The following is a 14,602-nucleotide window of genomic DNA, read 5'->3' as shown; positions in this document are numbered from 1 at the left end:
AGGCAGCCTTTGTCCAGCTTTAGGTGTCAGTTTCTCAGCAGTAGGTCCAGCATTAATCAGTGAGCTAGGTGGTCAGTCTACTTACTGGCTGCTCTAAACAATCAGCCACAGACACACAAAGCTACACTGAATATCAACTTCAGTCTGTCACTCATCAACCTGTGGAAAACAGAGAAAAAAGTTCCCGTGGGCATCAAAGGGAGGGATCAAAGATGGAATTGTTCCTACTACTTTGCCCCAAAAACAATAAAACGCCTTGTCTAATATAGAGGGATTTTGTTTTCCTATCAGGCAACACCTTTTCCAGGTAGGCAATAGCTGTATATGGAGTTACTGCCAGACTGCTCTAAATTGTTTGGACTGTCCTTCCTGTACTATTGTGGCCGTTGTTTTTACACAGCACATTCTGCAGAAATGACACAAAACACAAACTGTCAGAAACAGAAATTGGCAAGCGACAGTCACCAGCAAATTACACAGATCTGTTCTTTCATGTGATAAATTACTTTCATCTTCTTTGAGATAAAGGATAGACTATATACATTGTATAAATGTTGCTTTGTGAATAGTATACTGCCTTGACTTGTAGAGAATTTCTTAACTGCAGGGAATCAATTACCAAAATGATGGTAGTCACATTTCACATAATCGCCACAATTAAGTAGTTGCCAACACCCTAAAGATAACAAGCTAATTATAGGGCTTGAACAAAACAATCACAATTATGACTATCAATTTATAGTGTAATATCTACACCGTCTAAAATGTTGCAAGATTCCAAAATAAATGTTAACTCTTACATGAAGGCTGTTCAGGACTTCTGGTAATTTCCCATTATGAACACAAGAGGGCTCTAAAACACAATTAAGTCAGTACTTTTTAGAATAAAGTTACCTTTGTTTTTTGGGGGCAAAGCCAATATGTCTGTTTACAAAGGAAGCCCAATTCTGAAATTTTGCCCAATTATTGCCAAGCGCTGATCTGATTGGTAAAAAGATCAAATAGTGGGGGAAAAAAATATTAGAATTGGGGTGTCTGTGTAAATGCAGCCATTTTAATCTGTGATGATGATTAATTACACAGGGAAATTTAACAAAAATGGACAACATACTTTATTGCTTATAAAAACCTATCCAGAATTAAGAAAATTCACATTTACAAAATGTCATTTGGTAAAACAGAACATCTACATATGGGAAAAAAAAGTCCCTTTTGTTAAAAACACTCCCATGATCACATGGAAGCAATCTAACACAAGCACACAAAATTGTAAAACTACATAAAAGACCTAGACCATCAGATGTGTAAATGGGAGTTGAAGGCCTGAATGAAAGTCCTTTAATTTGATCTTGTAATGTATGACATATAGCTCAAGTATAGCATTCATCAGCTGTAAAGATATCCTCATTCAACAATTACATTGTCAATCGACAGACACTCTTGCACAGAGCAATTAGGGTTAAGTGCTTTGCTCAAGGGCACGTCAGATTTTTCACCTAGCTGGCTTGGGGAGTCGAACCAGTGACCCTTCGATTACTGGCCCAATGTTCTTAACCGCTAGGCTACCTGCCATAGATGGCTCTGTAACGCACTCCATTCTGGTATGAGGACAGCAATGGAGAGGGAATGAGCAGGGCATCATTGGACAGGATGAAGGTAAAGCAAGCTCAATGTGTGTAGGCACTGGCAGTTATCTAGCTTGCAGCAAACACCGCCGCTGAAAACGCTTTCAGAAGGCTTGGAGTAATGTTTCAGGAAGTCTGCTCATTCTGTGGCCAGAGGTCACTTGGATGTGGGCTGGGTGTCTTGTTGAGGTGTAAAGGCTGAGCAGAGGAGACAAGTTGGGCATCAAGACCTCCCGCACAGTTGTAATTGTATCTTTTCTACATAAAGTGCCTCCGGGCAGCCCGATCAGACAGCATTGTATTTAATATCTAACAAGAGCAGAGTGGAACAGCTCAGCACATTTTCAAGCTAAAATTAAAAAGGCGCCGACTGGGTTTGCGTTTGTGAATGTGTTTAGAAAAACAGATCATCATCAAGATAAGACAGTAAAATATTATTCAAAACATTACAGGCGAATACAATCTCTCAATCAAAACTGTCACCATGCAGCCAGATAACCAGGTCTAGTGATGTGATCACAGCACGATCCCGGCTATAGGTTGATGGGATGTGAGCGCTATGATCAGATCTCACCTGTGGTTCAAGTGGCCCATGCTGCTCTGGATGTCTCCCTGTCGGTCTGGGTGAGAGACACCGGGCTCTGTGTCTCCACTGCTGCACTTGCCCAAGCTTCCTTGGCTGGAGTCAACACAACAGTAAAATAATCCAACTCAGCTACTCTTGAGTCAACAAGCTAACAACTAATATTTCACTTAGGGGTCATCTAAGACTGATCAAAATAAAGCATGTCATCTACACACACATTGCGTCAACAGTTGTTTCCCTTAAGTTGTGTCTACATGACCGATACGCAACACTAGTTGGCATGATGCAGTACACATTGTGGAATGACAAGTATGTATGACAAGTTGTGAGACACATGACTGCTAGAAAAGACAAGGCATGATGGACAATAGGACAGAGGTTCAGCTGTGCACTTTTGGTTTTGACCGGCTGCAGACTGATTCTAATGGTTTAAAAGGTAGACTCCGCTAGATGACTGCCACGAGCAGCACCACAGATATTGAGATGAGCAAGATGCAATACTTTGCGCCCAACACAGTATCTGCACGGGTTCGCTTCACTCTTACAGCATTGTAGGTAGAGAATTTAAAATGTAAAAAAAGAGAAGTTGAGGCTCACACTTTGTGGAAATTGACCCACCATGCAGTTTACTGTCTGCATCTACTGAGTCTACCTTTAAAATAGAGCTGCATTTCTCATGTTTAGCTGAGGTAAGGGACAATGGTAGTGCCAGTTGAAAGCCTGTCACATAACAGTGCCGAAATCCTGTTGTTTCAGATTGAGCTCTAGGGCGAGGTCTTATATCGGAGCCATTGCAGCTGCACTGACGTGGTAAACTCCTCCTCCCCCAGTCTGATACGCTACCATTCTACTCATGAAACGCTGAAGGCTAGAGAACACACCTTTTAAACCTGTGCGGCGACTTAAATTGTTGTTTTTGGATCATTGAGGTATGATGTATTGACCCAGGAATCGACCTGGGTTTATTGGTTAAGACTGTTGCCGAGGAAAACATTCACTGTGTCTGAGGCAAACCATACAAAAATGTATCTAATTACAAAAACAAAGGGAAACCCAGGGTGTATTTTTAAGTACGACTGCAATCCTGTGAGAGAAGGCACATAAGAGTCTTGAGTTGAATAAGGCGGATTAATGTCCACTGTGCAGGCTCTGCAGAGGTATCCCATCTCCAGAGACTGACAGAACAGTCCAAAGATAACAAGCCACGGGTATAGACGTATTCTTGTCCCTTGCCATGCCTCAGAGAGATCAGAGATCGGGAGGAATGTATGGTGGATAGTCCCAGTACTGTCCTCTGTAGGCCTATGCATTTCACCACACCACTCAGTAGTAGTTAAACTTGACCTTCTCAATGTCTCCGATCAGTGTCCGAGCAAAGAAGATGCCCATCATCTGAGAAGTAAGAAGAATTCACAGCATTAGTTTAGAACACATGTAGTCTGTCACTTACACGTGGATATACTTATATTTACCTGGAGTACAGATATAACGATGAATACTCCAGCTATTATATAGATATTCCGAGGCAGCCACTCCTCCAAGGCTGGGATGCAGCCCTTGACGTAAATGGCGTTACTCCAGACCCCCTGCAACAGGAAATGACAGCTATATAGAATGCTCTTCCATACCTTCGTATATACCGGCTTACTCAAATCACCTCACTACAACCATTGGTGCACTTAATGCATCGTATAAAGGCTAGAGCCAACAGATTGCTTTTTCAAATACTAAAGATTTAACACCAAGTGTGTGTTGTCAAGAAGTTTCCAGAATTTGAACAAAAAAGTCCTTTCTGCTGTTGTGTAGCCTTCATCCATGACAGCCTATGTATGAAAAAAATCTTTGTGAAATTGATAGAGCACCATAAAAAGGGCAGAGGAAAGGTCAAGGTTGGCATATATTTGGTTATTCTGCAATGAATTGAGTCATCTATGATGAAAAGCAAAACTCAGCTCTTCCATGTTCAGCATAAAAATAGATAAATGTTTTATGCGCATCTGCAGTGTCTAAGACGTCCTTCCTGATCAACAAAGAAGTCTGCCTTGAAACCTTGTTGTAAACCCCTGTATGGTTCTGCCGTCTCCCAAACTAATAACAATGAAGACAAATAGCTCATTCTGAGCCAGGGGACCCAATGTAAAACAGGGTGAATGTGAAAAACACCAATTTAAACCCCAACTTGGAGAGCGACCACTGAAACACTAGGCCAAAATATAGATGAAGAATAATTTATTTTCAGCCTGCCGCTCTCCGTAGTGACAGAGATTCACAGGGGCAGAAGGGAGCCAACCACGACATGCGTTTATCCCATTTGGGTAATGGGGAGAAAAGACACCGTCAATAGAGTTTAAAAGACCTGCCACTAAAGCCTGTATCATCTACCCTTAAGAAATTAAAGTTCTCTTTCTGCACTGAAATTGCCCCTTAAACATTTACTCACAATACAAAATGTTTACAGCAGTAGTTTTAATACAGCTAGTACAGAGGCAGATTGTCACAAACAGCAGACATGGATGCATATATAGGTGATATAAAGACAGTTCGGGATATTTAACACTAGTTGGAAACTTCCTTCAAACTGAACGCAGAGACAAACATTTTATCCACGAGTTCATCTGACTCTGGGGAAGTAGATAAAGGGCTTCATTGCCAAAACCCTGAAGTATCCCTTTAAAAGACATGCAGTATGATATAATGAAGAGAAAAAGCTGGATAAAAGCATCTAATAAATAGCATATATTATGAACACATGTATGTGATGTGTGCGCTGGATAGGGTCTTACCTTTGGACCTTTACGGACATCATATCCACACTGGGTGTTTAAAACGGTGTCCTGAGGAGAGAGAAACAGTTTGATTTAGTACCGGCAGTGTCAAGGACTAATAAGAAGCATACCTAAAAATGAGTATGACAGTGGGAGTTGTAACATTAGAACAGAGTGACTTATTCAGAGGAGACGAATACTGACGGAGCAATGACACCAATGGCACATTTCCATTACGGATTTGAGCAGTGTTTCACCCAAAATAAATCAGGCTTTTCAGTTTCACCCTACGCAGCACAGCACCTGGTGTCACACTTGGGGCCAAAGCCCAGGCCACTGGCACTTTTCAGCTTTAATTTACATAATGGCTAATTGAACTTTAACACCATCTCACAAAGCAGCTGTTTTGATTATGCAGAGGTTGTTGATTCTGCTCTTCACAAGTCCTCACGGTCAGCCCTAGCTATACAAACACATGTGCCCTAGTATAACATAAGGGTGTATACACTAGTGTAACAGTGGAAAAGCAGCACAAAAGAGACATGGAGAGACGGGCAGAGAGTACTTACTGCAGGGTCACTGAGGCAGCAGGAGAAGGGCACTCCACACCTCTCTCTGCTGGGGTTGTTGACGGTGCAGTTGAAGTAAAGATTCAGGTTCCAGTCATCAGGCTCCTTGGCTCCGCAGCAGTGGTTCTAGGACAGACAGTAGAGGGGAGTTTGAGTCAGAGATGGTTCTAATGAACCAAACACACTGAAGCATCTTCATACCACACATCTGACAGTGTAGGACTGAGCATACAGTACATATACATTAGGAGGACAACAGTTCAGGTCTCATCAGGTCCCCAGAGAACAGGCCATTGCAGCGAGACTTGTGAAAACAAGCACACACTAACACTGGAATGTATCAACAATCTCTGAGCGGTTAGGAGGAAAGGAAACAATGTGACAGAAAGGATGTGAGAAACAGCATGAAACAAAACAGCAGCAAGACATTATCAGGGAGGGGAAAGAGGCACTGGTTAAAACATCACCTTGTGTCTCACAATCCCTTTATCTGCCTCTATATCCCATTACCCACCCCCACAGCCAGACCTTGCATAGCTCTCCCTCTCTCCTACCATCTTTTGCAGGGAGTCGATCAGGTTCTGCAGGTCGATGTCCTCCCTGTAGGCCTTGACGTTGGACAGGAAGAAGTCATTGATCCACTCCCTGACGTTGTCCTGAAAGACGAACGCCAGCACGGCTGCCGTCAGCTCCAGGAAGAAGATGAACCCGATGACCCCTGAGAACTGAAGGACAGAAACAAGCCATTTACCCGTGGTGAAAGACTAATAGAGGGGCATCCGAGTCAGACACAAAGACAGGACAGTCGTGTTCGTGGTAGCACGAGTAGACAAAACAAAAAAACAATTGCATACCCTTATCAATAGAGTAGTGTTATCACAATACCAAAATGTTACTAGTGATTTGATACCAGGCCAAGAATAGTGATACCACAGAGGAAAACAATTCTGAGTGACCTAGCACCCGGTTCATCCCGTCCCTGTGATACTTGTTCCCGTTTTCTAAACGTTATGCGCATGTGCTACATCAACAACCTTTCACTGATATTCACACTCCCACTCAACACATATAGTATTCAACGTCACACTAACATAATACTGGATAGAACAGCTGATTTTCTCACATTTCCAAGGGCCTACCTGTGTTTTGGCTGGAGGAATACACATGCATAATGATCTGCATATCATTGTGGCAATAAGGGGGAAAACGCAGCATGAAACCTTTACCTCTTCATTAAAAACAGACAGATGCCCCCTCCGTCTCCCACACACTAAGCCTACCTGTTAAATTCTCTAGCAACAGCTGTGGTGAACATTGCCTGCAGTCAGCATGCCAATTGCACAAAATTGTGCACAAAATTTGAGAAATAAGGTTTTTGTGCGTATAGACAGTTTCTGGGATGTTGTGTTTATATTTTTGTTCAGTGTATATCAAATATGCATTAAATCGAGCAGAAAATTAAAAAAGGTCGCTCCGGTAATACGGGCAATGGTTTATTGGCATTTGAGTTAGAGAAAATAATGTATCTGCTGTAAAGCTGCAAGTATGCCTGTCACTAAGCTGCATTTGTCCTCTGGCACTCAAAGGCTGCTTGACAGTGAACTTGCACAGCCTACCCAGACTGGCCTGTGCTTTATGAAATGATACATTGTATCAACTTTGCTCGCACTGCTCCAGTGTAACAGAAGACTCATCAGGGTGTGCATCCCCACTCTCCATCACAGCTAAATTCTATTTTAAAAACTGATTACGGAATAGATGCGCAGACAGAACGGACTGAGAGAAGCAGGTGAGTGGTGGCTGGAAGGGGATGTGGATGCCGGCTGGCTGATTACAGCTCCCACACCTGATATATGCATGAAAGTGAAGTGGATATTACTGGACTGGGGCATTCAAGAGACTAGCGTTGCTTAAAAAAAATCCAACTGAATTTATAAAACACTTAACATTTTATAACAGGCGCCAGCAGATTCTTTAGATTGGTAGGGCTGAAAAATGTGGTACTGTCACATGAAACTTTACTACGGTTTTCTTAAGAGTTGGTATCGTGATATTTTGATACTGTAATATTTACGTGCAACACTACAATGCAGGATGTGGTAAATGAAGGAATCCCTTATTCATAGATTTCCACTCATTAAGATAGACACCCCTTGTTAGTCATAGGATGTGGAATCAACTGTGGAGCATGTCTGACTCATGGAGCACAAGCTGGGCCAACAGAGGTGCATGTTTGTAAGGGCAGCTGAAATATATTTACCAGTATGCTATGAGACACAGGGAAAAAGGATTGTTGAAGGGGTGCGGTACTCACAAATTTGAGGAGGCAAATGTTCTCCCTGAGTGCACCTACACATCCTGCAAAGCCCAGGATGAAAGTGATCGCTCCCACAGCCAGCACCAGCCACACAGGGTCAAAGCCATGCAGCCGTGTCACCTGGGTCAGGTCCAACAGCACACCCTATAGGTGAGAGAGCAGTCAAGTTAAAGGCCTAGTGCAGTCAAAGACGATATTTCTAAAATATAGCTATAGCCACACAATGAGGTTGGAATAATACTGTGGTATTGCAAAAATGATAATGCTCTTTAAGTCCAAGAGCTGTTTGAAAAGACTGCCTGTTTTGGTGAGATGGAGGTTTGGCCTTCAACGGTGACATCAGGCAGTCAATTAGTTAGACCAATAAGTTCCAAAACATCTTACAATAACAGCTAGTTTTCCCCACTCCCAAAACAGCCCTCACAATTATTGCTCTTTGCTAACAAGCTGGTGTCTAACTCGGGCGACAAGCTCCCTAACCCGGGCGACGCTAGGCCAATTGTGCATCGCCCCACTGACCTCCCAGTCGCGGCCGGTTACGACAGAGCCTGGGCGCGAACCCAGTCTCTGGTGGCACAGCAGTACAGCGCCCTTAACCACTGCCTCACCCGGGAGGCTGGTTTCTTTTTTACCATTTGAATTGAAAAACAATCCCAGTAAGGTACTTAATTGGTACCCAGAAAGTTCTCTCTAACAAATCCTATCTATAAAACTAGCTATTGTGTATGGCGACACAGGACCGAAGTCTGGTCAGTTATTTTAAATCTATTTTGCTAATTTTTTTCCGGTGAGCTCAATTTGCATATTGCAGTTTCTCTAGATATAAATCATATCAAGCCTTTACTGTGCGATGTAGTAGGGAGTAATGGTTTCTAACAAGCCAATATCCTATATAGCTTTGTGCAGAAAATGTTGTAATTAACTACAATCCACCTACTTGTCCGGTTTCTCTTTTAGGACTGCTAAATTAGGTTTGAATGTGCGAGGGGGTAGAGAGCAGTTGCTTCACAAGGTCTCTCTACCTGAAAATACATGGTTGGTATCCAGCAGTGACAAGTTTGCCTTATTTACTTTAAAGAACTAAAACAATAGTGATTTTGTCAAACAGCATAGGCAGCAGCTCTATAGAGATTAGATGACCAACAAGTGTAATATACACAATTGAAATATTGTATTAAAGTGAATAAATCGTTAATAAGTGATAAGCAGTAATGGGCAGTCACTAACATCATTTAAATTGTATTAATTGTTTTATTCTGTGTTGGGACAGCATTCAACACAATGCATTTAATGTTAACTTTGTTTCAATAGAAACTGAAAACAGATTTTTAATAATCAAAGTGAAACAGGCCTAAAAAAGCACTAATCGCTCAGCACTAAACACTGATGACACAGAGACTGATATAATTTCCAGAAGAGCATCAACGTGCAGGCATTACTTCAAACATTGAATAAATCACGGCATACCTGTGATTAAAAGCTGCTGTGTTACCTAGTAAAATTAATAGGTCCAATACGCATTGGAATAACCTCTAATGTAGTCAAGCGGTTTGACCCTAGACAACAGACATTTACATTAAAATGCCTTATCAGCTAAAGTTAAGCCATGTGTAACAAGAGGGGAAATTAAACTTGATAATTGTGAAGCTTTCAAAAGCTGTGAAGAGAAGTGACTGGATAATCCTGGCTTAAGTATTATACAGCCAATCAGTCTGTGTTTAAGGTCAATCTCAAACACAATTATACAAACAGTCATTTGTCTCTGTCCAGTGGTGAAACATTCACAGGGCCATGGGAGAAGCTGCTAACTCACCTTCTCACTCCAGGCCCAGAACCCAATGGCAATGAATGCTGCTCCAGCCAGCTGAGGAAAGAAGCATAGAAACTATTTTTTCTGGTGTGTTCATTTATTTACATCAGGTGTGTTTACTTGTATTTAACCAGGGCATTAGGTAGACCTCTGCACTAAAGAACATTGAAGCATAGATAGAGATAGAGATATATATTAAAAAAAATAGAATCCTGCTGACCACAAACACTGACAACCGCTTTAATTACAAAGGGGGAGCAACATAATTAATACATTTTTAAAAACAGGATGAGCAGTCACAAATGGTTACCACACCCCCTTCCCTATCAAGAGACAAAGTAACACTTAACCAGAAAACAAACTGAAACATTTCTACATTTCCTGTTGACACCAAGAGAGGAAACTAGCACCCATCAGACTGAGTCCTGTTCACTCTAAAGCAGGAAGTATGGGCTCTCAATGTTCATTCTCAACTCGATGTTGGCAGGGAATTGATAGAAATGTGTAAAGTGACAGCACAAAGCAATATTTTGCACTATTCTTTAATTGACAAAATAAACCAAAGCCGTGGCTGTTACCAGTGGAGGATTTTATCAGAGGGAGAGGCGATGGAAAAAAGTACTCTGTGTAGATAGACAGTGGCACCGGGTCAGCCTGCAGAGGCTGCCATCTGGCCTCCAAGGCAGATAATGGTTGAAGTGAATCAATGTGTTTCCTACATGGGAATCCTAGAAATTCTTGCATGAAAAGAAAACAATGGGCACCAACCTATTGTTGCAGTATTCTAGTATCTGATTTAGGTACTGCTCATGGCCAACAGTATATTCATAGCTACATTCATTGCTTAGCACCAAATGAGACAAGGGGGTGTCATAGTATTTGTATGCCTATATTCAAAAGAGGAAAGAGGTCTGCCTAAAAAAGACACAGGAGCCTACAAGCCAGAATGTTGAATAGAATTATATTTACACTTACTTAACCGGTTGTCTGTGCTTTTGACGGTAGGTGGTAGAGATAAGGTATCTACAGGAAAGTGTTGTTAACTCAACTTTTTGCAGTGCCGGTAGTATCTGTCACTTGGCTTTTTAATCTCCTGACACATTGAACAATATGTAACCAATAGCCCGAATTTAACCGAACGTAGTCAACCGAAGCACGTTTCCTCACAATCAGCTTGAAGTGTTTGTGAAGTTTGCCAGCTGATTGGGATGGGACAGGTTCAGTATGTGGTTCAGCCATATTGTGCATGTGTTTGTTTTGTCAGTATTGAAAACACAACCAGAAATACAAGCCAGCGTACTCAGTCTGGTTGATAACACTTTCCTGTGGATATTTTGTCTCAGATTACTTCAGACAACAGAGAAAAGCAGCAGACAATAGGTAAAGTTGAAGTGAAGTTTGTTCAACATTCTGACTTGTAATAGGACTGTTCGGGAATGCTGAGCAAGTATCACACTCTCTCTCGGGTTCTAAAGAGAGGCATTTTGCCTGCCTTAAAGGTTTACTGGGCTACCGCTAGTGCTACTTACCCAAAATATTATGTTGTAGCTAAACATGAGGTACTTGTAGCAGCAGCTGACCTCTTCATTTTCATAACGATAGTAGTGCATCTTTGCCCCTGTGTTGAGAGACGAGACATAACATTTAGCTAGGTGGCACGGATATAACAGGATGTGAAAGGTTTACCTAGTTAGCTAGTGTATAATCCAGCTGTATATCCATAAAGGTCAGCAACATACATGTTTAGTTAGCGCAACTGAAACACATAATGCTAAGTTAGCTACAACTGATTAGACAAGACCCAAGCTAGCTTTTAAAACTTATTTGGCCAGCTAACTAGCTAAACGTTAGCTAGATTGAAAATGCTAAACTAATGTTAAACGTTAGTCTTTACCTGGCTACCACGTTAGTCGGTCAAGACAAACAATTTATACTGCGGCTAACTATCGCTAGATAACATGGTAGCTACATGTAAACACAGCTAACTTAGCAAGATAGCTAACGTTACTAGCCATGGTGGCTTCCCGGGACATAAATGTGATTCATTGGAAAGTTAAACACATATGCCATTCAATAATTATGCCGCTAAGTCTCTAATGTTCCCTTGCTAGATGCTAACGTTAATTAATTTAGCTAGATAACGTTAAGTTAGCTAGCCATTGACTAGGAGTCAGCTAACGCTAACTTCGTTGTTTAGCTAACTAACGGTGACGATATATATATTTTTTATAACTACTGTAGCTATCAAACTCGTTACATTTAATCAATTCGTAATACATATTTTCTTCGTCGCTATCTCAACACTCACCGCTTTGTTGGCTTGGCTGAGTTTTAAAAACTCTTTGGAGACTTTATTCTCGACTTCCCGAAAGGGCAGGAAGCCACGCCCAATTTGTCCGGGTGTGGCCTGCTCCCCTTACTGGATGTGTCGAAAAAATGTCTCCTAAGACTTTTTGTAACAATGACTAACACATTTTTATTTTATTTAACTTGGCAAGTCAGTTAAGAACAAATTCTTATTTTCAATGATGGCCTAGAAATATTGGGTTAACTGCCTTGTTCAGGGGCAGAACGACAGATTTTTACATTGTCAGCTTAATGATTGATCCAGCAACCAATCAATCAATCAAATGCATTTATAAAGCCCTTCTTACATCAGCTGATGTCACAAAGTGCTGTATAGAAACCCAGCCTAAAACCCCAAACAAGGCAGGTGTAGAAGCACAGTGGCTGGGAAAAACTCCATAGAAAGGCCAGAACCTAGGAAGAAACCTAGAGAGGAACCAGGCTATGAGGGGTGGCCAGTCCTCTTCTGGCTGTGCAGGGTGGAGATTATAACAGAACATGGCCAGCAGGGAGAGAGAGAGAGAGAGAGAGAGAGAGAGAGAGAGAGAACTTAAAGGCAGGAGAAATACTCCAGATATTACAGACTAACCCTGGCCCCCTGACACAAACTATTGCAGCATAAATACTGGAGCCTGAGACAGGAGGGGTCGGGAGACACTGTGGCCCAGTCCGACGATACCCCTGGACAAGGCCAAACAGGCAGGATATAACCCCACCCACTTTGCCAAATCACAGCCCCCACACCACTAGATGGATATCTTCAACCACCAACTTAACATCCTGAGACAAGGCCGAGTATAGCCCACGAAGATCTCCCCCACGGCACAACCCAGGGGGAGATGACTCAGCCCACTCAAGTGACACACCCCTCCTGCAGTGCCTTTCCGTTCACCTTCACACTCCTGGGCCAGACTACACTCAATCATAGGACCTAATGAAGAGATGAGTCTTCAATAAAGACTTAAAGGTTGAGACCGAGTCTGCGTCTCTCACATGGATAGGCAGACCATTCCATAAAAATTGAGCTCTATAGGAGAAACCGTGCCTCCAGCTGTTTCTTAAAAATTCTAGGTACAGTAAGGAGGCCTGCGTCTTGTGACCGTAGCATACGTGTAGGTATGTACGGCAGGACCAAATCGGAAAGATAGGTAGGAGCAAGCCCATGTAATGCCCATGTAACACACACACACACACACACACAGCAAGAGTCTGATGCAACCACAAAAAACACAGCAGTAAATCTTTAAATCAGCCCTTGCCTTAACAGGAAGCCAGTGTAGAGAGGCTAGCAATGGAGTAATATGATCACATTTCAAGATTCTAGTCAAGATTCTAGCAGCCGTGTTTAGCAATAACTGAATTTTATTTAGTGCTTTATCTGGGTAGCCGGAAAGTAGAGCATTGCAGTAGTCTAACCTAGAAGTGACAAAAGCACGGATACATTTTTTCTGCATAATTCTTGACAGAAAGTTTCTGTTTTTTGCAATGTTATGTAGATGGAAAAAAGCTGTCCTTGAAACAGTCTTGATATGTTCATCAAAAGAGCGATCAGGGTCCAGAGTAACACAGAGGTCCTTCACAGTTTTATTTGAGACGACTGTGCAACCATCCAGATTAACTGTCAGATTCAACAGAAGATCTCTTTGTTTCTTGGACCTAGAACTAGCATCTCTGTTCTGTCTGAGTTTAAAAGTAGAACATTTGCCGTCATCCACTTCCTTATGGCTGAAATACAGGCTTCCAGGGAGGGCAATTTTTGGGGTTCACCATGTTTCTTCGAAATGTATAGCTGTGTGTCGTCTGCATAGCAGTGAAAGTTAACATTATGTTTCCGAATGACATCACCAATAGGTAAAATATATAATGAAAAACGGAGCCTTGAGGAACCCCAACATTTACAGTTGATTTGTCAGAGCACAAACCATCCACAGATACAAACTGATATCTTTCCGACAGATAAGATCTAAACCAGGCCAGAACTTGTCCATGTAGACCAATTTGGGTTTCCAATCTCTTCAAAAGAATGTGCTGATCAATGGTATCAAAAGCAGCACTAAGGTCTAGGAGCACGAGGACAGATGCAGAGCCTCGGTCTGACGCCATTAAAAGGTCATTTACCACGTTCACAAGTGCAGTCTCAGTGCTATGATGGGGTCTAAAACCAGACAGAAGCATTTCATATGCATTGTTTGGGAAGTGAGTTGCTGCGCAACAGCTTTTTCAAATTGTTTTGAGAGGAATGGGAGATTCGATATAGGCTGATAGTTCTTTATATTTTCTGGGTCAAGGTTTGGCTTTTTCAAGAGAGGCTTCATTACTGCCACTTTTAGTGGGTTTGGTACTCAACCGGTGGATAGAGAGCCGTTTATTATGTAGGAGGGCCAATCACACGAAGCAGCTCTTTCAGTAGTTTAGTTGGAATAGGATCCAGTACGCAGCTTGAAGGTTTAGAGGCCATGATTATTTTAATCAATGCGTCAAGAGATACTGTATAGTATTAAATATCTTGAGTGTCTCCCTTGATCTTAGGTCCTGGCAGAGTTGTGCAGACTCAGGACAACTGAGCTTTGGAGGAATACGCAGA

General features: G+C 42.0%; 1 protein-coding gene across 2 annotated transcripts; it reads right to left on the bottom strand.

Moving 5' to 3' along the window:
- Positions 1-1,088: 1,088 nt before the first annotated feature.
- LOC110529992 (tetraspanin-14) lies at positions 1,089-12,132 on the bottom strand. Of its 2 annotated transcripts, none has more exons than XM_021612736.2 (9): positions 11,981-12,132; positions 11,202-11,290; positions 9,676-9,726; positions 7,860-8,006; positions 6,100-6,270; positions 5,546-5,671; positions 4,995-5,045; positions 3,684-3,797; positions 1,089-3,603 (listed from the first exon to the last, which is right to left on the bottom strand). In XM_021612736.2, the coding sequence occupies exons 2-9, from the start codon at positions 11,280-11,282 to the stop codon at positions 3,535-3,537; spliced, it is 810 nt and encodes a 269-aa protein (XP_021468411.1). In that variant the 5' UTR covers positions 11,283-11,290; positions 11,981-12,132; the 3' UTR covers positions 1,089-3,534. The 2 variants fall into 2 exon arrangements, with proteins under 2 accessions (XP_021468411.1, XP_036841992.1); XM_036986097.1 differs by lacking the exon at positions 11,981-12,132 and adding an exon at positions 11,567-11,951.
- Between the last annotated feature and the right edge of the window lie 2,470 nt (positions 12,133-14,602).

Source organism: Oncorhynchus mykiss, chromosome 1 (genome assembly GCF_013265735.2).
Source record: "Oncorhynchus mykiss isolate Arlee chromosome 1, USDA_OmykA_1.1, whole genome shotgun sequence".
Lineage (NCBI taxonomy): Eukaryota > Metazoa > Chordata > Actinopteri > Salmoniformes > Salmonidae > Oncorhynchus > Oncorhynchus mykiss.
This window is presented reverse-complemented; position numbering and strand designations above follow the sequence as displayed.